At 44.5% G+C, this 25,341-nt stretch overlaps 2 protein-coding genes and 1 long non-coding RNA gene across 3 annotated transcripts; all 3 read right to left on the bottom strand.

The window, feature by feature from the left end:
• Positions 1-7,071: 7,071 nt before the first annotated feature.
• LOC309527614 (uncharacterized protein) lies at positions 7,072-12,739 on the bottom strand (the record flags this gene model as incomplete). Its single annotated transcript, XM_082214434.1, has 4 exons — positions 7,072-7,654; positions 10,675-10,723; positions 12,064-12,179; positions 12,578-12,739. 4 exons carry the CDS (start codon positions 12,737-12,739, stop codon positions 7,643-7,645), a joined length of 339 nt encoding a protein of 112 aa, XP_082070560.1. The 3' UTR covers positions 7,072-7,642.
• Positions 12,740-13,286: 547 nt separating this feature from the next.
• LOC309527613 (uncharacterized protein) lies at positions 13,287-14,060 on the bottom strand (the record flags this gene model as incomplete). Its single annotated transcript, XM_082214433.1, has 2 exons — positions 13,287-13,607; positions 13,821-14,060. Coding segments are annotated over 2 exons (561 nt in total), but the record flags the coding sequence as incomplete, so codon positions are not given.
• Positions 14,061-14,458: 398 nt separating this feature from the next.
• On the bottom strand, positions 14,459-16,712 carry LOC309526150. Its single transcript, XR_014216691.1, has 3 exons — positions 16,611-16,712; positions 15,340-15,391; positions 14,459-14,522 (listed from the first exon to the last, which is right to left on the bottom strand). It is a non-coding gene; the product is annotated as an uncharacterized lncRNA (long non-coding RNA).
• Positions 16,713-25,341: the final 8,629 nt, after the last annotated feature.

The raw sequence follows: 25,341 nt of genomic DNA, 5'->3' as shown, positions 1-25,341 counted from the left end.
CTCCTCCTCCTCCCCCTCTCTCGCTCCTCCTTTCTCTCCGTAGCCCGCGCTGCTGCCGCTGCCAGAGCTGCCGCGGAGGAAAGAGGCACCGGGACGCTGCCGCCCGGGGCAAGGCAGGGGGCAAGACGGCTGCGCGGGGAACCTGGACGGCGCTCCTCCCCCTCCCCCTCTCTCGCTCCTCCTCCCCCCCGAGCCCGCTACCGCTGCTGCCACAGCCACAGCGGAGGAAAGAGGCACCGGGACGCTGCCGCCCGGGGCAAGGCAGGGGGCGAGACGGCTGCGCGGGGAACCTGGACGGCGCTCCTCCTCCTCCCCCTCTCTCGCTCTTCCTCTCTGCTGAAGCCGGGAGAGTCTTGCTCTCCCGGCTTCAGCAAAAGGAACCCGAAGCCTCCGGAGCACAGCGGGGCCTCCCGCTGTGTTCCGGAGGCTTCAGGTGGCTATCCCTGAAGCCTGGAGAGCGAGAGGGGTCGGTGCGCACCGATGCCTCTCGCTCTCCAGGCTTCAGCGAAAGCCTGCATTCGCTCCATAGGACGCACACACATTTCCCCTTCATTTTTGGAGGGGAAAAAGTGCGTCCTATAGAGCGAAAAATACGGTAATTGGGACTTATTTCTGCATAAGCGTGCCTAGGATTGTATTGTTTGTGATAAAATAGCAAATTTTCTGACTTCTACAAATATGACTTCCCAAATCAATAATATTAACGACTTAGGAGCTCATTATGTACTAGGCAAATGGTTAGGTGTGGTGCCAACGCAGGAGCTGTTGTTTTGCAGTCATAATCTTTCAGTGAGAATTTCTGCTATACTGAGTTAACTGCAGCTTAAAAATGTCAACATTAAGAATTGGACATACCTTGTGATCTGCATGCTCCTCTGTGCCGTATGCCAATTTGAACTCCAGTTGCCCTGTAATAGCAGAGGAATGATTTATATAAATGACTACCAAAAGTCTGGGGCTCTAATATCCTGATGGGGATAATGTACTTAGAGTTGCTGTGTATCACTAAAGTGTCATAAAGAAAGTAGTTCTTGAACAAACAAAAACACACACATATATATTTCTCCCCCAGCTTTTGATCCTATTATTTCCAAGGCATTTTACCATTTGAAACCATATTGGCAAGACCATCATCAACATAAACAATAACCCAAGGTTGAAAAAGCCTGCTGTAGAGTGTGCGCATGGTATTTCATAGTTGTCTTAGAAGTAGTTTCTTACCATGTTGGACTTAACAGATTTGTAAATTTACAAAAACAAACAGAGGGAGCGTTAGAGGTGTAAAGAAGTTGAAGGAACTTTTTACCATATGTGGTGGGATTGTAAAAGCGTTAAAATATATTGGGAAATGATACGTAATGAATTGAAAAAGGTGTTCAGAATAACATTTGTTAAGCAGCCAGAAGCCTTCTTAGGGCAAGATCTGCCGAAAGAGAAAATGACATTATTCATGTATGCTATGACGGCGGCAAGAATACTGATAGCACAGAATTGGAAGACTGGAGAAATTCCAACAAAAGAGCAATGGCAAGAAAAACTGATGAACTATGCGGAGTTGGCAAAGCTGACAGACAGACTTCAGGAAAAGGACAATAGTGATTTTGAAAAAGTGTGGGAACCCTTTATATTATATTTGCAGACACAAAGAAAGAATATTGACTTGATGGCAGGATTTAAATAAACATTCACAATTTTATGCACAGGGAACAAATTTTGTAACAAAGGGAAAATATGATATCTTGTAAAAAATGGCAGAGTACAATGGGGAGGATAATAAATCAGAAATGGAAGTTGAGGGAAGTCCAAAGGGAGGGAGGGGATATTATGCAAATTGTATATTATGGATATAAGTATATTTGTGATGGGGGGAGGACTTACCAGATTTGTGCACACAAGATGCATACATGGGCATAGGTCACACCATCAGTGCCACACACAGGCCTGTATTCTTGTGGGCAATCACCAAGTGGTGGCTGCGGATACCTGCTGCAGTCAACCTATAAATAAATATGTAATCCAGAGAGTGGAAACAAATGCAGCTTGACAATACTAACTTTCAGCAAGTTCAGCCTTTGTTGGCCAGGTGAAACGAGGCGGGAGGGACAGATAAAGTGTCCTTGTAGAAGGCGAGAAATCATAGAATCATAGAGTTGGAAGAGACCACAAGGAATCATAAGCCACCTAACTCTCAGCAGCCAGGAACATCATTACTAGACACTGGGGGGACCTGTCAGGAGTGAACATGGACCACTGGTATCAAGCCATATGGGAAACAGCCCTTCTAGAGAAGCTAACCAGATAATGAGAATCTACCCTCATTAGAAAACCATTGACATTTTTGGACGAATCAAGCACAACAGCATGCATGGTTATCTGCACCCTGGGTGGCCAGATGACAGTATAGGGGGTATAATGGGAAGTCCAAAATGCTGTTTCCTTTAGAAATGTAAAAAGAATGCTGCTGTACAGCTCTTAAGCAGTATTCTGTACACAGTAAGCAGAGACCTATGTGGGCAGGGCCAGAGCCTATGGGGGGGGGGGGGGAGTGTGCAGCATTGCAGTGTTCTGCCTCCTTCTGTCACCCAATCTTTGTGGGTTTGCATGAAATTTAGCCGAGGGCCAGAGGTTTCCCCACCCAAAGCTACAGTCACACAAGTATAGAAACTCCTTTCTCTTTCTACAGATTCTATAACTTGTGCCCCAGCTGTCTATATCAAAAAATAGTCTGGGTTCAATACACAGCAGGAAAGCATAAGGAATCATATGAAGACGGTATTCAATTTAAAAATCTACTAAGAGTCAGAACTAAAAACATGCCCCTAAAATTAAAAAGGCCTTGTCCGCCATACTAATCCCATTTTACATCTGCTAAGGGGGGCATTTATTATAGCTTTTATAAATAAGGAAATATAAAAATGCATTCCTGGACAGTTTATTTCTAATGTGCAGAATGTAAACACAATTTGGTTGCTAAACAAAGACACTAAAGGCTTTTTAAAAACAAAATATGCACTGACCTTCCCTCCTGAAGCTTCAATACCTGAAAAACAAGTCAAAAAAGCATTTCAAAACACTACCAATGAAAGATCTTGGGGAGATCTTGGGTTGGATCCAGACCTAGCTATGCTTAGAGTAGACCCACTGAAACCTCTGGGACAAACATTATGGATGACTAACTTAAGTGAGTTCAAACCCATGCAAGCTGGTCGTTACTAGACCATAGGCTCCTCCCAACCTCCTCTCCCTTTTGACATTTCTTTTCCTATGCTTAAATCAAGATCAAGGTAGCTTACAAATGGAAATGTCAATCACAACAGGATGGAAACGAAACCTAAAAATGAAACAGCAGTAAAATGTCATTTCTCCCACTACCCCTTATAAAGTGGTCATTGGTTATGGAGACTTTAACATAGTGCTACAATGTGAAGGTGTCTTACCAAAAAAGAAGCAACAGTTTGCTAGAGAAAGTATCAGAAGAAAGGTGGTAATCTTCATGGTTAATGAAGTCTGTATTATCTTCTCTCAAGATTCAGCCACTGCTCTCTGCTTTACCTAAGAACGTACACAATCATAGACATATATACATATGCACCATATCTATAGAAGCAATCACATTCTTTATCTGCACCAGGTCATTAATTATCACAAGGCTCCATCATCTTGTTATTTTACCTGCGGGAAACGAAAGACAAATGGTAATGAGATATGGAGGGAAAGTTGACAAGTACATTCTTGTATGTGTATAGGAGAACAGTAGCAGAGTTTGATAGTTCATGGGATGACCTCACTCTTCAACATCCCAAATGACCTCCAAATAACTCTTTACTTGTTGTCTAATTAATACATTCTGTTCATTCTCCCAACCGTTCACGAAAATTTATGTTCCACTCTACAGGTAGCAAGGGTCCCAGAGAATTAAATGGGAGCGGCATATCCAGAGTCCTGTTTGGTTGTAGTAAATAGCCCTGAGACTGCAATGCCAGACATAAATGTAAAGGTAAAGGGACCCCTGACCATTAGGTCCAGTCATGACCGACTCTGGGGTTGTGGCGCTCATCTCGCTTTATTGGTCGAGGGAGCCAGCGTACAGCTTCTGGGTCATGTGGCCAGCATGACTAAGTCGCTTCTGGCGAACCAGAGCAGCACACGGAAACGCCGTTTACCTTCCCGCTGGAGCGGTACCTATTTATCTACTTGCACTTTGACATGCTTTCGAACTGCTAGGTTGGCAGGAGCAGGGATCAAACAACGGGAGCTCACGCCATCACGGGGATTCAAACCGCCGACCTTCTGATCAGCAAGCCCTAGGCTCTGTGGTTTAACCCACAGCGCCACCCGCGTCCCTTAATGCCAGACATACTGTAGATCAAATTGCACCTTCTGCCTCCTCAATGGAGTGAGTAGAGAAATGTGTGTTAATCCTAGGCTGCTGGCCCTTGTATTCTTTTGATTTGATCTGTTCTGGAGTCATGTGTCTGTTGCTGCTCTGGTAGTGAGTCTGAACTGTAGCTGTTGTGCACTGCACACAAGCAAGAGAGGCACATTTTTTAAAAAAAGTTATACATCTGGTGCTGGAAAAAGAACAAGCACTGAGCGAAGTGAACTTGAGGGTGCAGTGGGGAGATCTCCAGTCATCATCCACTTTCTTTTTGATGGCTGGACTCATAAAAGGACTTAGAGGAAGATGTTAACACCTGTTGAAGTTCATGCAGAAGGGGGTGGCCCATTCCATACCCAGGTTTTTTGTTTTCTTAAATTCATATCCTACTTTCCTTCCTTCACAAAACCCAGGGTGGCACACATGTGGTTTCTTTTTTTATATATATAATATTTTATTAGATTTTATCGATAAAAAACCACACATGTGGTTTCTATGTGTTAACTCATCATGTCCAAGCATTGACCAAATCCAGATCTATTTAACTTCAGCAACTTGGGAGCTTCCTGTGTGCCTTCAGGTTGGTTGTTGTGTGTTTATCACCCTGAATTTGAAGGATACACACAGTCTGACTCCAGAGGCATGGTCCAAAATGCTTTTATTTGTAGCTAGCTGTATCAGGAAGAAAATAACACATCACTTAAAGGTACAAGGAAGGAACTGAATTGCTTTTGAGGACTTATGCATAGCTAATGGACAAGGTTGAGAGGCGCTGCCATCCAACAGCATCTGGAGCAAACCAGGTTGAGGAGGACTTCCCTTATCTCTCTGTGTGGGCAGATTTCACTTGTTCTCATTGCTGCATTTTGACCCTGTGGGACTTTCCTTTTGCAATGTCAGGATTTGCAACATTAAATGTGAGCTACAAGGAAGGGTTTCTCCCCTTCTTTCATTTAAATAGCCACACAAGGAAGCTTGCAACATCTGGGGTCAGAATAGGTGAAATAAATGGGTAATAACTATTGGCAAGGATTGTGCAATAATAGGAGAAAGACGTGTGTGCGCTGAGAGCCCCCAGCTATGTGTAGGAAACCCAAGGGTTTTTATTTGTTTTGCTTGTTGATAGATGGCCATAAGAGATTGCTACACTCAGCAGAGGAAGGTTTGGGAAGGATCCTGGGTAAGCGTTTGTCTTCCACCATTTATCCACTCAAACCTGCTTTTCATCAGCTACTTTCCTTTCCAGAGGTTAGAAGAGATGAGGACCCAGAAGACCAAGTCTGATTGGGAAAATAGCAGAAAGGGAATGGGATGAGAAGCTTCTCCACCTTCCATTCTTCTGTCCCTGATCATAGGTTCCATTTTCTTTACAACAAACAAAATAAATAAATGGCAAGTGCATCCCCCCCCGCCATGTGTTTCATGTGTCATCCAATTTGGTTGTGGGCAGGTTGCTCAGCTTGGAAGATGCTTATGACCTGTACTGTGCGCGGGGCCAGAAAAACATATTGCACAACCTGAGGGTCTCTGGATGTCACTTCCCCCTCTTGCAGTTTAGCTTTAAAAGTTGTTTTGATGCCATGTTAGCGGTAGCAGTGCAGCTGATGGCCTCATGGAGCACCTTTGGCATGTCTGCTTTTTGCCAGTGAACTGGGGAGATATGGAAATAGGCAGTCATGTTGATAGTAGTCAAGGGAACGCATGTTTTGCTACCACCCAAATCTGTCACCTGAGTCACACTGCTCAGCAGAGCTCATGATAGGCCAGCCCTGACTAAGAGTGAGGTCAGAGACCTTTGAAAGGAGCAGCTCTACAGTCTGGACTACAACCCTCTCCAAAGTGTACATTGACAAACAGCATTATATTGATCAGATTGAGCTGGTCCACCCCACGGGTAGCACTAAGTATTTTTCTTCTTCTTCTGAACAGGGGGGGGGGGTAGGCCAGATCAGTTTGAGAATCTCTAGCGTAGAGTCTAAGCCTGGAGCCAATATCGTGAAGACAAAACTATCAGAGCAGGACTTCCAGAGGCAAAATAAATTTGGCGCCAACTGATGGCAGTTTCCAAACCTAGTTGCATTCAGTGTCAGCAATTTTGATGAGCAGGCATTTCTTCCCTCCCTGCTCCCTCCACTGCCCCCACTCTGAAAATGCCTCTCTGAAAATTAGACTTGGAGAAAAGTATTACACTGATTCTAAGGGGGGACTGGTTTTTAAGACAAATTGAGATACAGGGAAAGGGCAGGGGCATAGGAAGGGGGTGCGGGGTGCAGCATACCCCGGGTGTCACCCTGAGGAGGGGTGACAAAATGGCGGGTAGCACTGTTTACCCGCTGCCTCCCCCCAGCTGTAGGGTGGCAGAGGCCCCGCAGCACTCCCCATCTCATCCCTATGGGTGCAGCACACCCCATCCTGTCCCTGTGGGTGCCGCACGCCATGTCCCCTCCCTATGGGTGCCACACGCCCCATGCCATCCCTATGGGCAGTTCGCCCCGCCCTTGAACGCGCCACACCAGGTGCCTGAGCCACTTCCTCTGCTGCTGTGTGGGCCACATTTGGCCTCTCTCCATCCTTGCTTTAAATCAAACCCTTATTCAAAGTGAACGACAAGTATGTCAACTGTGTCTTATGTGTTTTGACCAACTCTTCGGGTGGCAAGCAGTACTCATTCTAACACACAACCTGAGATGATAATTTGTTAAATATGTATTTTATTCTGGGCACAACAGATCCTGGAATAATACAGGAGATTAAATAAACTTTATATTTTCAAACAAGGCTGCCACCAGCCTTTCAAACCATGAATCTTTGAGAAAAACCTTTAAATGGTGAGTGAATAGGTTTTACATTTCTCATTGTAAAATGTTTGTCTCTCATACAGTCATATCTCGGGTTACAGACGCCTCAGGTTGCGTGTTTTCGGGTTGTGCACCGCGCCAAACCGGAAGTGCTGGAATGGGTTACTTCCAGGTTTTGGCGCTCGCACATGCGCAGAAACACTAAATCACACTTTGCACATGCACAGAAGTGCCAAATTGCGACCCGCGCGTGCGCAGACGCGGTGCTGTGGGTTGCAAATGCTACAGGTTGCGAAAATGCCTCCCACACAGATCACGTTCGCAACCCGAGCGTCCACTGTATATGCTTCTTTCTATCAGTCAATCAATAAAAAATATTCTTTTCAGTACATGGTACAGATACAGTATCTTTGCAAAGAGTAATCAAAAGAATGTCTTCCGTTAAAGAATAATGTTTCTTCTATCGTTATTCATCTTTCTGTGAAAATGAAAACAGAAAAATAAAGGTATAGTTTGTCATAGTAAGGGGTGTAGCAAGAAAACCTACATTTAAAAAATAGGAATGAAGGGGGAAACAACTTATAAGCAATGTAGCCAAATTTCATAAAAGCAAACCATTCTCTCTCCTGCTAACATCCATATCCCTCTGCTACTTGCAGTGTGGCATACCTGGTGCCTGGATCAATTCCAAAAGGCTAGGAGCTGCTCACCAAGGGTGCAAGCCTGCTGCCTGAAGGGTTCTGTTCTGCAATTGAGTCTCTCGCAGGGAATGTGCTGGTGAAGTAGCACTTTGCATTCTCCTGCTCTCTCCTTGTGACCATATAGTGTTTGACATTTAATTGTTTGATTTGGATCTGGATCCTACTTGGGTGTTCCCTAGATTGGCCCAGGTTGGGTCAGGGTGCATGTGCAGTGTGTGCACAGCCCTCAAAACTAGTTAAAAATGCAGAGAAGTTGTGAAGTCTTATAAAGCCCACTGACCACAACCCCTTCCTTCTGATTCGTGTGGGTACAAATGATACTGCCAGACACAGCCTTCAACATATAGCAAGGGTCTATGAGACTCTGGGCAGGAAGGGCCTTGGGGCACAGGTGTTTTTTTCACCACTCCTTCCTGTTTAAGGTTGTGGTCCATGGAGAGAGGAAAATAGATCTTGAGAGGGAAGGAGACAACATTACAGACGACACAAGAACACCTGGTACTGGGGATAATAGCTTCATGGATGCACAGGAAACTGAAGTGGTGCCACAGGTACCTGTTACAAAGCAGGAAACTACAAGAAGGAAGCTGCTGGGGAGGGCTGACTTGCGGTTTCAGTTGTCTCTGTGCATTAGTATAGAGCATGGAAAACAAGCAAGATGAATTTGATTTCTTAATACAGGGTGGCATATATGACCTAATAGGCATTACTGAAATCTGGTGGATGAGAGTAGGGACTGGAATGTAGAAATTGAAAGGTATAACCTGTTCAAAAGGTATAGACTAACAAGAAGGGGGGAGGAGGAGCATTATATGTTAAAGATGTGTAGACTGGTAAAGAGCTCTATGACCTGGAACATGGAAGGCAAATTGCGAGTATATGGGCAAAAATTGTAGGGGAGAGAGAAGCATCAGTTACTTTACTGTAGGTGTCTGCTGTATGCCTCCAAGCCAGACTGAAGATTTGGATGATGCCTTCCTACAGCAGATTACCAAACATTCAAAAAGGAGAGATGTAGTAGTAATGGAAGGTTTCAATTACCCTGATATCTGTTAGAACTCAAACTTTGCCAAGAATGTAGGGGCATGTACAAGAAATGGAGGAAAGTGGAAATCATGAAGAGTGTACATGAGTAGCCAGCAGTTGTAGGGAGAAGGTCAGGCAGGCCAAAGCTCAGGCTGAGCTCAGGTTTGCAATAAAGGTTAAAAATAATAATGAAAGGTTTATTTGGCTATGTTCAAAGAAAGAGGAAGAACAAGCAAATAGTAGGTTCTTTGCATGGAGAAGACAGAGAAATGCTATTGGGTGACAGAGAGAAGGTAGAACTGCTCAAGAACTGGGAGCCAGTGTGGTGTAGTGGTTAAGAGCAGTAGACTCTTAATCTGGTGAACTGGGTTCGTGTCTCCACTCCTCCACATGCAGCTGCTGGGTGACCTTGGGCCAGTCACACTTCTTTGAAGTCTCTCAGCTCCACTCACCTCACAGAGTGTTTGTTGTCGGGGGGGGGGGACTTCTTTGAAGTCTCTCAGTCCCACTCACCTCACAGAGTGTTTGTGGTGGGGGAGGAAGGGAAAGGAGAAGGTTAGCCACTTTGAGACTCCTGAAGGGGAGTGATAAAGTGGGATATCAAATCCAAACTCTTCCTCCTCCTCCTCCTCCTCCTCCTCCTCCTCCTCCTCCTCCTCCTCTTCTTCTTCTTAACCTACTCTTCACCCAAAAGGAAAGCAGTGCCCAGAATAAATGATGCAAGGAGGAAACTACAGCCCAAAATAGGAATAGAGGTGGTAAGGGAACACCTAGCTACTTTAAATGAATTCAGATCTCCTAGACCTGATGAGCTGCAGTTCAAGAGTATGAAGTTACAATTTTGGTGGATCAGCGGAATGCTGTGGATGTAGTGTATTTTGATTTCAGAAAGATTTGACAAAGTCCCCCATGATATTCTTGTGGAGAAGCTGGTAAAATGTGCGTGAGTCAAGGTAACTGTTAAGTGGATTTGTAGTTGGTTGACTGATTGAACCAAAAAAATGCTTACTAATGGCTCCTCATCATCCTGGGAAAAAGTGACAAGTGAGCTGCCATACTACAGGGTCCTGTCTGCGGCTCATTGTTGTCCAACATCTTTATAAATGACTTGAATGAAGGAACTGAGGGGATGCTCATCAATTTTGCAGATGACACCAAACTGGGAGGGGTAGCCAGTAAAACAGAATTGGGATTCAAGATGACCTTAATAAATTTGAGAACTGGACCAAAACTAACAAAATGCATTTGAATAGGGACAAATGTAAGGTTCTGCACTTAGGCAGGAAGAATCAGTTGCACAAATATAAGATGGGGGACACCTGGCTTGCCAGTCGTACATGGATCTAGGAGTTTTAGTAGATCACAAGCTTAACATGAGTCAACAGTGTGATGCTATTCTAGGCTGCATCAACAGAAGATCAAGAGAAGTAATAGTATCGCTCTATTCTGCCTTGGTCAGTTCACACCTGAAGTACTGTGTCCAGTTCTGGCACCAAAATTTATGAATTATCTTGACAAGCTGGAATGTGTGCACAGGAGAGCGACCAAGATGATCAAGGGTCTGGAAACCAAGCCTTATGAGGAACAGTTGAGGAAACTGGGTATGTTTAGCATAAAAAGAGGAGACTGGGAAGTTATATGACAGCCATCTTCACATATCTCATGTGGGAACAAGCTTGTTTTGTCCTCCTCTGGAGGGTAGGACTCAAACCAATGGTCAAGTAATTATTTGAAAAGGGAAGCAAGTTCTGAACATAAAACGAATAGGTACCATTTCCTTGCATTTGCCTTCATGCGCCAAATTAATTTCCTTCTTGTGCCTTGAATGTAGAAAAAAAAAGATAGAGTCACAATACTTATTCAGATTAACACATTCCACAAACTCCCAAAATAATCTGGGCAGGGGTGGCTAATCTGTGGTCCTCTGGCTGTTGTTGGAGCACAACTCCCCTCATTTCTAACTACTGGCCATGCTGAGAGAAAACTGATGTCCAACAATCTTTGGAAGACCACAGGTTCCCCATATTTATTACAGATACAGTCTAATCCTATTCTTGGGTCTAGTTACAATGACATAAATGAAAAGGCAACCACAAGGTCAGCAAAAACTGCCTAGGACTGCACCATTCTGCAGCACAATATTGCACTGATGTTGGAGTGATGTGGTTCTAGATACTAGGGGCGGCTGTACACCGTCTTCTCCATCTACAGTGGTACCTTGGGTTAAGTACTTAATTCGTTCCGGAGGTCCGTTCTTAACCTGAAGCACTACTTTAGCTAATGGGGCCTCCTGCTGCCGCCGTAGCACCATTTCTGTTCTTATCCTGAAGCAAAGTTCTTAACCTGAAGCACTATTTCTGGGTTAGCAGAGTCTGTAACCTGAAGCGTATGTAACCTGAAGCGTCTGTAACCCGAGGTACCACTGTATTTCTATCTGCCTTAAAAGCCCTGTGCAGTCTTTCTCCCTGTTGCTGGGGTAGCAATACTAACGACAGCCACGTTGCTGGCAGATGTGGATTCTCCCTTTGCTCCAGCAAGCTGCAGAGTAGCAGTATGTGCTACATGCTCTGTTGTGCTGGTGCTGTTGTTTTATAGCCGGGCATGGAGTCAGTGGAAATATGACACAATATGGCGCCACAGCCCCAGAACCCAAGTGCTCTGTGTGGTGTTTTGTGTTCGTGCGAGGGCTTCTTGGTCTTTCAAACCACTGAAAAGCCCCTTGAAACTGAGGAAACCATTGAGGTTTTCTCTCATACCACACCTTTAAAATGCAACCAACGCACACATTTAAAGCACATGTCACCCCTGAAAGAATCTAAGGAACTGTAATTTCCCCCCTAACAAACCCACAATTCCCAGTACCCACAGTTCCCAGGATTTTTTTGGGGGGGGGCTAGTAATGTGCTTTAAATGTGGATTGGATGTGCTTTAAATGTGTGGTGTGGATCTACCCTGAGAAACAGCAGCTTGCAGAGTGTGAGGAGCTGCTACTTGAAGGAAAGAACCACGTGCAGCCTTAGGTGTACAGAATATTCCTCTCTGGAACCCAGACATATATCTTTCAATCCTGCTTCACTGTGCAGGATTGTGCAGAATTCCATTAGCATTATTCCAACTGAGCTTTTTGCTGGCAGCAAATCCTACAGTTCGGTTAACTTACTGTTTTGCAAAACACAGCATGCATAAACTGCTATACGTTTTGTTCTCCGTGCTACAGACGTGTTTCGTTTCATTTGGGCAGGTCAGTTCGGATACCCAATACTTTCTGCATTCATCCTGCAATAATAATATAAATTTTCCATGCTGAATGCCTGAACAATTGAAATGAACAATGATTTTGCAATGAATGAAATGAACAATGAATTTGCTTGTTGGGGGGAAAAATTAGATGGCAAAAGTGGTGCACCACTAGGCTACAGGCCACGATGGCTGTGCTCTGCCCCTGAATACCAGTTTCTGGAAACAACAGGAATAGCAGATTGCTCTGGTGCTCGAATCCTCCTTGTGGGTTTCCAACAGGCATCACGTTGGCCACAGAATGCTGCCCCATTTGAAAACTAGCTTATTTTTGATTTTGGTATATACAGTAATAAAAAATAGTATGATTCTGCAGCGAGAGCAAATGAGGAACATAATATCTTTGTATTAATTTTGATTATAAATTGTACACCTACATCTTCCTCCTTCTTCTCTTCTTCCTTTTCCTGTTCTTTCACCTCCTCTTCTTCCTTCTCTTTCTCTTCCTCCTCCTTCTCTTCCTCCTCCTTTTTCCCCTCCTCCCCCACCTCTTCCTCCTCCCCCTTCTCCTCCTCCACCTCTTCCTCCTCCTTCCCCATCTCCTCGCCCTCCTCCCCCTCCTCTTCCTTCTTCTCCTCCCCCTCCTCTTCCTCCTCCCCCTCCTCTTCCTTCTTCTCCTCCCCCTCCTCTTCCTCCTCCCCCTCTTCTTCCTCCTCCCCCTCCTCTTCCTCTTCCTCCTCCTTCTTCTTCTCCCCCTCCTCCCCCTCCTCTTCCTCCTCCCCCTCCTCTTCCTCCTCCCCCTCCTCTTCCTCCTCCTTCTTCTCCTCCCCCCTCCTCTTCCTCCTTCTTTTCCTCCCCCTCCTCTTCCTCCTCCTCCCCCTTCTCTTCCTCCTTCTTCTCCTCCCCCTCCTCTTCCTCCTCCCGTTCTCTTCCTCCTTCTTCTCCTCCCCCCTCCTCTTCCTCCTTCTTCTCCTCCCCCTCCTCTTCCTCCTTCTTCTCCTCTCCCTCCTCTTCCTCCTCCCCCTTCTCTTCCTCCTCCTCCCCCTTCTCTTCCTCCTTCTTCTCCTCCCCCTTCTCTTCCTCCTTCTTCTCCTCTCCCTCCTCTTCCTCCTCCCCCTTCTCTTCCTCCTCCTCCCCCTTCTCTTCCTCCTTCTTCTCCTCCCCCTCCTCTTCCTCCTTCTTCTCCTCCCCCTCCTCTTCCTCCTTCTTCTCCTCCCCCTCCTCTTCCTCCTTCTTCTCCTCCCCCTCCTCTTCCTCCTCCTCCCCCTTCTCTTCCTCCTTCTTCTCCTCCCCCTCCTCTTCCTCCTTCTTCTCCTCCCCCTCCTCTTCCTCCTTCTTCTCCTCCCCCTCCTCTTCCTCCTTCTTCTCCTCCCCCTCCTCTTCCTCCTCCCCCTTCTCTTCCTCCTTCTTCTCCTCTCCCTCCTCTTCCTCCTCCCCCTTCTCTTCCTCCTTCTTCTCCTCCCCCTCCTCTTCCTCCTTCTTCTCCTCCCCCTCCTCTTCCTCCTCCTCCCCCTTCTCTTCCTCCTTCTTCTCCTCCCCCTCCTCTTCCTCCTCCCCCTTCTCTTCCTCCTTCTTCTCCTCCCCCTCCTCTTCCTCCTCCCCCTTCTCTTCCTCCTTCTTCTCCTCCCCCTCCTCTTCCTCCTCCCCCTTCTCTTCCTCCTTCTTCTCCTCCCCCTCCTCTTCCTCCTCCCCCTCTTCTTCCTCTTCCCCCTCCTCTTCCTCTTCCTCCCCCTCTTCTTCCTCTTCCCACTCCTCTTCCTCTTCCTCCTCCCCCTCTTCTTCCTCTTCCCCCTCCTCCCCCTCCTCTTCCTCCTCCCCCTCTTCTTCCTCTTCCTCCTCCTCCCCCTCTTCTTCCTCTTCCTCTTCCCCCTCCTCTTCCTCTTCCTCCTCCCCCTTCTTCTCCTCCCCCTCCTCTTCCTCTTCCTCCTTCTTCTCCTCCCCCTCCTCTTCTTCCTCTTCCCCCTCCTCTTCCTCTTCCTCCTCCACCTCTTCTTCCTCTTCCTCCTCCTCCCCATCTTCTTCCTCTTCCCCCTCCTCCCCCTCCTCTTCCTCTTCCTCCTCCCCCTCTTCTTCCTCTTCTTCCTCCTCCACCTCTTCTTCCTCTTCCTCCTCCTCCCCCTTCTTCTCCTCCCCCTCCTCCCCCTCATCTTCCTCCTCCTCCTCTTTCTCTTCTTCCTCTTCATCCTTCTCCTTTTCCTCTTCCTTCTTCTCCTCCCCCTCCTCTTCCTCTTCCTCCTTCTTCTCCTCCCCCTCCTCTTCCTCTTCCTCCTCCTCCTCCCCCTCCTCTTCCTCTTCCTCCTCCTTCTTCTTCTCCTCCCCCTCCTCTTCCTCTTCCTCTTCTTCTTCTTCATCCTTCTTCTCCTCCTTTTCCTCTTCTACCTCCTAGATAAATTGAAAAAGAAAATCTGTGTTAAAAATTGGTTTAAGGATATACATAATAAAACTTGCATTTGCTTTTCTCATATCAGTCCTTGAACCTGTATTGTAATGTATGCTAAACCAAATCTCCTCCAAAGGATTATCAACATCATAATTTTTTTATCTCCCAATTAATACAGTAGTCAGGAATGATGGGAATTGTAGTCCCAAAACAACTGGAGGGCCAAGTTTGGCCATACCTGACATGAAGGATAGACTACTGTAGGCTCAAGGGCCAAATCTAGCCTCCAAAGGCTTTCCAGCTGCCACTTCCGGCACAACCTCACCTCCCCCCCCTTCCCACAATATTATTCATCTCAGATTTTTATTTCTTCCAAGCTAACACATAGAGAAAATAGTTTTTGCATTATGAACAGCAAGAGGTGTTTGGGCAGAGTTGTCTCCTTGAAGTTTCTCAGCCAGGAGACAAGTGGAGAGAAATGGTACAGAACATCTGAGGTACCTGAAGGTACCAAAGTTTCTTTAGCTGCTCACACCAGGGAAGAGGAGATTTAAAGAGCCCTTTGCCTGCATTTCAACTTTTGTGGGAGTGAGTTGGTATGCAAATGTACAAACACAGGCACCCAGTGCCTTTAGCCTGATGTGCCTCTACAGAAATAGACATGACTCTGCAATGAAAGCAGTGGAAAGGCTTTTGTGGGGGACAACCACAATATATTGTGTTTTTTATATATTGTAAACCACCCTGGGACTTCACGGTGAAGGATAGATAAGTAATATAATAAATAATAAATTATCACAATGCAATAATGAGGTTTACCTTTGGCTCACATTTACCCTCATGAACAATAGTTAGAACACCTCCACTTGCCCTAGAAAAATAAAAATAATAAGGCTGTGTTTCGAGAGACGAAGGGTCTACTTCTCAATAGACATCCACTGTAAAGAACACAGACGCATCAGGCAATACAGACAAGAAACATATCCAGTTTAACCCATGGGCTTACTTTTCAGTAGGCATGCATAGAATTGCATTGTAGAGAAAATGCACACCCTCCAACATTTCTCTGATGAAAATAGGGACATCCCATTCCATAATGATAATTTTAATATTTATACCCTACACATCTTACTGGGTTGCCCCAGCCACTGTGGGCAGCTTCCAACATATATAAAAAGATAATAAAATATTAAACATTTTTTTAAAAAAACCTTCCCTATACAGGATTGACTTCAGATGGCTCAGGAGTCGGATAACTCCATGCCCTCCAACATTTCTCCAATGAAAATAGTGACATCCTAAAGAAAAGTGGGACATTCCAGGATCAAATCAGAAACCGGGACGGCTTCTCTAAATCAAGGACGTCCCTGGAAAAAAGGACACTTGGAGGGTTGGAAAATGGATGCAGGAACCAGGCAATACAGAGTGGGCCCAAGCATCCCCATTGGCTGGTTGGGCCTGCTAAGGGAATGCCTGCCCATTGGCCAATGGCTGGCAGCTGGGTGATCCAACCTGCTATTTGTTGAATCACTTGTGGGTCTGGGGCCTGGCCACAGCACCACCCACCAATGAGGGTGAATGGACTTGTAGCATCAGACACTCAAGATTATGTACATTATCCTCTGTTTCCTCCCCCCACCCCCATCTTATCTTTGTAACTGTGATGCAAGCTAGGCTAAGTTAATATATCTACAAAAGCAGCAGCTCATCAATAGATTATGGGGGGGGGGTGCAAGGACCCCATTCCTCACCCAGTGTACTGAGCCCAGGAAATCTTGTTGCTACCCCTGCCTATATATTTCAGAAAGCTCTACTGGATATCTCATTTTCTACCTTCCCATACATTGGTTAATACAAATGTAGGTAAAGGCAAATGCCATGGAGGGATGTGGGTGGCGGTGTGGTCTAAACCACTGAGCCTCTTGGGCTTGCTGATCAGAAGGTTGGCGGTTCCAATCCCCACGCTCGGGTGAGCTCCTGTTGCTCTGCCCCAGTTTCTGCCAACCTAGCAGTCCAAAAGCACACCAGTGGAAGTAGATAAATAGGTACCCCTGTGGCAGGAAGGTAAACAGCAATACAAATGTACTCACCTTTTGGCCTTACAGAATAGACATAAATTGATATATGTTACACCGTTACTGCCACAGACAGGGTTTTCTATCATTGTGCAAACATCGTATGGAAAGTCACTGCACACATCCTATGAAACAAAGTATAGAATATTTCCAAATACGACCCCTTCGTTTCCATGGAGAAATCAGTGATGAAATACATACATTTGCAAGTACTAGAGGCAGCTGCCCTGGCTTGCTTCTCTTGCCATCCCCACACCTGACCAATCCCTCCCCCTTTTATACTGTACTTCACCAACCTCCTTCCTTTACACCTCACCCCAAGACTTAACCTTTTAAAGGTGGTGGTGGGGAGGTGCACCAAAGAGCAGTTTTCTGAAGCACCTGCTCCCCCTCCATTAAACTCCACTGCAGCTGTATTTAACAGAAGAGGGCAGGCACTTCGCAGAGCAATTTGCAAACCCCTCTGTGAAGCACCCCCCCGCCCTTTCACTAAACAGCTTGTTTGTGCTGTCCACTACCTGGGCTGCCTGCTTGCCTGCCTGCAGCAGTCGAATCTCCTTCACTGGATTTTTTTATTTTGTTTTTTAAGAGGGTGGGTGGTGCATCTGTCAGGGATTGCAGGGGGCTGGACTTAGGGTGTATTCCAATTCTACAATTCTCTGATTCTAACTGCAGCTTGAAGACAACCTTATATTCTGAAATATGTCCCTAGTACTGTGCCAACACTTGACTTTCCCCATGGTATTTAAGAGCATGATACATGAGGCCAAGGCCATCTTAAGCATATCTGGTGCCATGGTGCAAACATCCCTCCGCGCCCCCCCCCCGCAACTCCAAAACAAGGGAGGGGGCGGTGGAAAATGTCCTCTGCCTTCCCCACCGCCCCAATCCCTGGCATGATGGTGGCGATGAAGCAGGAAAACGTGCTCTCCAGTGTCGGGGCGACCAAGAAGGCAGCCCAGGAAGAAGAAGAAGAAGAGTTTGGATTTGATATCCCGCTTTATCACTACCCGAAGGAGTCTCAAAGCGGCTAACATTCTTCTTTCCCTTCCTCCCCCACAACAAACACTCTGTGAGGTGAGTGAGGCTGAGAGACTTCAGAGAAGTGTGACTGGCCCAAGGTCACCCAGCAGCTGCATGTGGAGGAGCGGAGACGCGAACCCAGTTCCCCAAATTAAGAGACTACCGCTCTTAACCACTACACCACACTGGCTCTCAGGAAGGCTGCACGCCACCTTTTGCCAGGAAGCAGGAGGAGGACAACGACCGGGAGCAGGGCCATCTTTAGCAGATGCAGAGGCTTGGGATCTGTGGGCATCTCTCTCCTCCTGCGGAGGCTTGGGAAGGAAGCTGCACACACGCCAGCCATATAATTGGAGGGACACAGCTGGTGGGCGTGCAGGGAAAGGGGAAGCTGTCGGCGAAGCCGCACAGCTCCCCCACTTGCTGGGGCGCCCCTGAGAGGCCGGCACCCTGGCACAATGAACCACTAAGATCAATGGGAAAGACGGCTCTGCATGATGCTTTAACAAGCTTTGGGATGACGTAACTGGGCAAGAGTGGGAGTTTGGTTACTGTTTTGCCTTCCAGTTAAGGTTTTATGGTTCATGATATCCCTTCCATACATTTTAGAAAGTGGTCTGTTTCTCTGTTCTATGTATCCAGACAACTTTTGGCAGCTTCTGCCTGTTATCAGCAGGGGAACACACAGCATCAAATTTAGCAGAACCGAATCCACTGTTTACCAGTTGGTGCAGGGATCTGCATCTCCAGCATATTATCTGCAGGAATTTGCTGGAGAAGCAAACCCCAAAAAGATTGAAAAGGGGATGGTTGCGACCGCAGGGGTCCTGAGATGAGAAGAGGAGACCTAACTGTTGGACAGACAGGAGGAGAGAGAGAATAGCTACCACCCCCGTGTTGGCCATCATCGGGGTCAGTGGATCTCTCACCATTGGTAATGGGTTTTCCCCTTTGCTTTTAAAGATGTTTCTTACTGAGTGTTAATTTACTGTACCAACATAAAAAGACAAACTATAAAAAAATACCAGCTATCCAGAGAATTAACCTGTGGCAACAGGGGCAGTTGTCACAGAAGTTTTAATATAAGCATAATAGGAGAAGATTTGACATCATAACAAGATTTACCTTTGGTTTACATTTACCCTCATGAACAATAGTTATGCCACCTCCACTTTTCCTGTAAAAAGAAATGCAATCAAGTTGCAATGTAATAAAGAGGAAGCGTTTTCCTCAATAGGCATGCAAAAGGCAGCATTGTAAAGAACATGGGCACACAAATAAGACAATACAGACAGAAGATGTATTAAGGAACCATCTTGATTCCATTGGTTTAAACTGTGTATATGAGCGGCCTATATCCATGCCCTACCCCTACCACACTTACGACATGGCAGAAAATGAACAAATATTCTTCTGTTTGTTTGTTTGTTTGTTTGTTTGTTTGTTTGTTTGTTGAACTTCTTACCTGCCCTTCACAATCAGATACCTGGGCTGAATAGAACAATATTTTTAAAAAGTGGTATAAACAACTTAGAATCAGAAAAGTAGGATGACCCCTTTAAAAAATACCTCAGGAATAAGAAGCTAGAATCAAGAGGCGTGCCTTCAAAATCCAGCAAAAACTGTGCATCTGGCACCTCTGTGGGGAAGGAGTTTCACAGCTGAGTGAAGGACCCCACAGCATTTAGGTGTAGAGCCGTGGTTCCCAATGTGGGGCACATGCCCCATGGGGGCAATTTGATTTTTAAGGAGAGCAATTTTGAAGCTTGTTTAGACCAAGTTAGTGGTCTTTTAGGCTTCCTCCACATGAATAGGAGTTCACTTTTTGAATAATAAGAATTTCATGTCACGGGGAGGAGGCATCAGGATTTTATAGATGCTTAAGTGGGGCATGGCCAAAAAAATTTGGGGAACCACTGGTGTAGAGTCAGCTTGAACTAGATGGATGATATAGCCTCACATCAGGTACTTCCCCATTCTTGTAGTTGTTGCATTAAACTAAACCCACTAACCTCCATGCTACACAGAAGAGGCATTTGTTAGTATATGTCACTCCTGTGCTGGAGCAGACAGGACTGTCCTCGTCATCACACTTCACTGTTTCTGGGTATTTACTGCAGACATGTGGCTAAAAGAAAACCATTGGAAAAAATATTAACCTATTATTTGAAATAGAATGTAAATGTGCTTTATAAGTGCCTTTTTATTAGTACAGTGGTACCTCCGGTTACAAACTTAATTCGTTCCAGAAGTCTGCTCTTAACCTGAAATCGTTCTTAACTTGAGGCACGCTTTCACTAATGGAGCCTCCCGCTGCTGCCACACTGCCACCATGCGACTTCCGCTCGCATCCCAGGGCAAAGTTCGCTACCAGGAACACCTGCTTCTGGGTTAGCGGAGCTCATTACCCAAAGGATTCATAAGGAGGATGGTACATAACCCGAGGTTCCACTGTATATTAAGCAAGTGTATTTTTTCATTGATAAATAAAATTACAACAGGGTATCTGCTCCTTCTCCTCCTTTTATTTCATGAGTTGCCCCTTGTTAAATCCTTTAGGTTGATTGGAATGATATAAAGCACCATTCTGATACTGGGCAGGATTTCTGTAGAATAGTGACCAGCTCCATCTTTTCTAAAGCTCTGACTTGTTTCCTTCCTCTGTTGTTAGCAACCTGTTTCTGGGTATGGGACAAAGCCCAGTGTTAGCAGGCTGTCTCTCCCAAGGGAGGGATGAGGGATACCTACACAAGTGGGTGGTGAGATGAAGTTGACCAACTTGGGATCCATCTAGTTTTAATCACAGCATCTGTATATCACTCCAGAAAATCAGAAAAATGGTATAGTCTTCACTCCACTGAATAGGGAGAGGGTGAGTCAATGGACCAATGAGCTAGATAGACTCCCAAATATTGTTTACTTGGTTCTGAAAAATTGCTTATAAAATGGGGATTACCATGGCCTTCTTTTCTTTCTCTTTATTTCCAATAAACTTTGTGAAAATTCTGGAATATCACGATTTTTATATATGTATACATACAAATATGAAAATAACTTTTTTTAAAAAACAAATAGAATCAGAACAAATATTCCATGTAATCAAAATTGCCTTGCCTGTATTTGGCATTTTCCAGGATATTTTATCTCCAGAGGACATCCGCATTTCCTATAAACAAATCAAAACATGCTAATAAATAATACTGTGCATTGCCTTCTCAGAGTAAAACAACATCTTCATAAAAAGGAAAAACCCATGGTGTCCCATTCAGGAGGATCTACCATTTTGGTACCTTGAGATAAAAAATAAATAAAAAATGTCTAAAGTCATTGACTTCCTGGCATCACAGAATATATATGTTTTCATGTTCTGTATATTTCTCAAGCAGCACCTAAGGCAGTACTCAACTTTGTGCTCCAGAACTTCACTCCCAGGTATGTTATCAACTCACTTTTTGGCAATACAAAAAGCGCACTTGTTTGGGTACGTCACACCATCACTGCCACAGACAGATCCATGATCTGCTGTGCACTTGGGAGGGTAGCCCTTCATTGGTTCTAGAAAATCGCTGCATTCATCCTGTGAAACCAAGCAGAGAATGTTTCCCAATACAACTGTTCATTAGCAGGACATTTTGCTGCAATTATTCATATAAGTTGTATGTATATAAAGCATTAAGAGAAACCTATCATATTTCCCCATGAAAAAGAGCAGATCAATAATAATAATAATAATAATAATAATAATAATAATAACAATTTATTATTTCTACTGCCACCCATCTGGCTGGGTTTACCCAGCCACTCTGGTCGGCTCCCAGAAGAATATGAATAATAATAATAACAAAACAATATAACATCAAACATTAAAAACCTTCCTAAACATGGCTGCCTTCAGAGGTCTTCTAAAAGTCAAGACACTTGCAAAGAGATAGCAGAAATCAAACAATTGATCAACCCATTAATTAAACTGTGGATCAAATCTGCATTATCAGAGCTACACACATGTATACATCTGAGGTGCAATGTATTTGCACCCTGCATTCAGCTGTTATTTGAATGAATTGTCACATGCAAGTGTACGACTAGAAATATTAGGTTCACTTTCAAAGAAATGATTTGGTTTCAAGTGAATGAAACATGATATTTACACATTTTCCTTCATATGCCAGATCTACAAGCTTTCCACACCTAGAAAGAGAGAGCCTGGAATTAGTAAATATTTTTAACATGGAGATGAAGCGTTCAAAGGCAGATACTTAAGATCATACCTCCCCCTCCCCCCCATTGATTCATTGGTTCTCCTTCATTGATGGGGTAATATAAAGATGATGAATGGAGGTACGTAATCTCACATTTTGGAAGTCTGCCACTGCAACACATGCTAACATTATTGTGACATAATGTTGGATTGCAATCACTATTTTAGACTGAAGTGGAAGAGCAGCATCCTGAAAACTAACCAGAAGCATTGATGACATCATGGAGTAATGGGGCAGTGACAGGCAGAGTCTATTCCCCCGCCTCCGAAAAGAAATTCACCTGTTACTATTACAAATCACTCTCCCAGCTTATGTGGGGGACAGATTATCTGGATATTCACCTGATAATGGCACACAGCATACATTCGCTGCCATAAGTAAGACCATCAGTTCCACAAACTGGTGCATACTTCGTATCACAGCTTATCTGGGCACGTTTACCTTTTAGGTATTTTCTGCAGTCGAGCTGAAAAACAAAGGTAAAATGAGTTTGCAAAGGGAAACGGACAGGAAGCTTTTCTCCAGCTGTGTCTTCTCTAACTGGGCACACTATTGTGAGAGGTGGTAGAGGACTTGGGTTATTACTCACTTTTAGACTCAGAGAGAGTCTTTTTATTCAGAAAAGTCTGCATAGCCTTCAACTCTGCCCTCTCCACATGGCTGAATGGGTATTCCATTCAGATCCATTCTTGCCCCAGTTCCGTTTGTTGCACAAAATATGTATATATGCAATTTTAATCAGCTGCTAAGTCACCTAATGTGTCAAAATCTATAATGTTGAATGCACAAGCAGGTAATGAATGGGTGCAATGCTAACTATTCATTCCAGCCGCACAGGTAGTTAAAAGGAGGCAGAACTTTACTGTATCCTAAAGAACAGCTATATTCTCTGGGTGCAATCTGTTTCCATTATTCGTTTCTGAGACACATTTCTTTCATGACAGCATGATATGCAGAATGAGAGACCACGTGATTCCAAAACAAAAACAAATATGGTATTCACAAACATGTTAACTGACCTTATCTGCAGTTCCGGTACCTGTAAAATGATTTGAGAATGTATTAAGAACAACCAATCCTGTAAAATGATTTGAGAATGTATTAAGGACAACCAATCACCACCTATGTACCGGCAATCATCTCCCGTATTTTATTACATTCTTGAGTTTTCAACAAGAAAGGCTAATTTCCAGAAGTTGAAAATTAGCTTTGGCATTTCACATTTCTGACCCTTTTAAAAAATGCTGAATACTCTGTGGTCTTATATGGTCAGTTGCTCTAAAAGATTGACTTGTATTTTTTAAAAAACCAGAATCCCTTTATCTGGCTGCATCAGAGGCTGCATACACACTATACATTTAAAGCAACAACTCCAGATCCTGGGAACTGTAATTTACCCCCTCACAGAGCTACAGTTCCCAGCACCCTTACCAAACTACAGTTCCCAGGATTCCTTGGTGGGGCGCTTTAAATGTATGGTATGTACATGGCCTGAGGATAAAGTGAGACACCAAAGGCCCCTGAAACCAGTTGTTCTTAGGCTGCTGCCAACCCAACTGCCTCCATCAGCAGTCATCTCAGAGGTGAGCTGGTGAGACCTTCCTCTCATCCCAGAATGTTCTCTGTTTTGGCCGTTATGTAACTTTTTTTCATAATGCTATAAAAGAGACAGCACTTGAATTTCTTCCCCCTGCTCTCCCATGCGTTGCCTTTTACAGAAACACAATATCCAAATGTGGTAAATGCATGATTAAATTTTATTTCACAGAATTTAAAAATGATATCTCTGGCAAAGAAAATGTTCTGCTGATAAATTTGAAGTGAAAGTTTAGACTATAAGCTCCTTGTGACAAGGAATTCCTCTTTTATTTTTCTGCTATGTCACTTTGTAAAGTGGCATGTGATTTGATGCTGTGGGGTGTAACATTGATGCTGCTGTTACTACTACTACTACAGCTACAAATACACATTTGTAAAAAAAAAAAAGGCCCGATAATATTTGTATGATATTGGATTCAGACTTCATCGATAAGGATCTTGGAGCAATTAACTGCAATCTGAACTTGTATTTGCTCCAGCGAATTCCCACAATGGGGATTACCTCACAGTACAATACATAGTGGGAACTGCAATACAAGACTACAATGCAATTTTGTATGGTGACGCATGCATGCAATGGGTTTCTCCCATTATCTAATATAGCATTTTGAAATAAATACATCAATTGTTCCTGGTGCCAGTTTATATATTACTTTTTCCTTTACCCACCTCCCCCAAATCTGAAGATTAGTGCACATATTTCTCCACCCCCATTTTCCTAATCATGGCTCCAGGCGCCAGGAAGAGAGAATGTATCAGCTACCAAATCCATCCCCAACCTGGTGCTGCCCAGAATCTTTGGACTACAACTCCCATCAGCGCCAGCCAGCACAGCTATGATGGGTATGGTTGAGCAAAGTTGAAGTCCAAAACTTCTGGAGAACTCCAAGTTGTTGATGACTTTGCCCAAAGTGGCAAAAACATATATTTTAAAATCCATTGTAAAACACCCATTTTCCTGTTTTCTTTGCCTCATCTAGATAAAAAGAAATGTTTAAAGTGGTCCTTGATTACAGAGAGCTGGAGAGTATACTTACCTAAAAGGAAGCAACAGTTTGCTAGGGAAAGAATCACAGATATTTTTATCTTCATGCTTAATGAAGACAGTCCTTTTCTCTCAAGATTCAGCTAGCAGTTTGCTCAGCCCAAGAACTTATTGACAGCAATCATGGGCACACTTATAGTGCTTGATATCTATAGAAGCAATCACATTCCTTTACCTAAATCAAAACATGGTTTATCTCAATGCTCTCTAACAATGAACACTCTTACGTTATTTCACCTGTGGCAGACGTAAGGCAGCAAGAAGACTACTGCTTTTCAAAGACAATAGCTTTATATAATGGGATTTTGAACATTCCCCCCTCCCCACACAGACACTTCAAAGCTCTGGTGTCTTGTCAACAGTCATGGTTTATCAGTTTTGAGATAACCTGTGTTAATGCCACAAAAGATTACTATATTGATAAATAACAACTGGAACTTATAATAAAGAATTTGCAGTAATTCTCATTGCAACAATGAGAAACGAAAGGACCACTTTGTGTAGTGAGGGTACATATGCCTCTTTCCAGCACACAATAAGGTATTCATCCCAAGTGTAGGCTGTACACAAATTGGACATTTTGTGATTCTTCTCCCACCCCCCAAACCCTCACCCCCTGCAGGAGTGTCACAGGGGGTGTCACAACTATGATGTGGGATGGAAGGTGAGAGGTGGGGGTAACCAAATTTTGGCTTCACACAGAGCACCTCTGAAATTTGAGACCCCAAGGTCTGTCACTGGTGTAGAAAAGGCAGGGAGGTTGCATGAATCACACCTATGTAAGTATGGACCTAAGAATACTTAGTCAGGTAAGTTGGTC

Source organism: Podarcis vaucheri, assembly GCF_965113315.1.
Source record: "Podarcis vaucheri genome assembly, chromosome: 2".
Classification (NCBI taxonomy): Eukaryota; Metazoa; Chordata; class Lepidosauria; order Squamata; family Lacertidae; genus Podarcis; species Podarcis vaucheri.
Note: the sequence above shows the minus strand (reverse complement) of the source record. Positions and strands in the feature narration are given on the sequence as shown.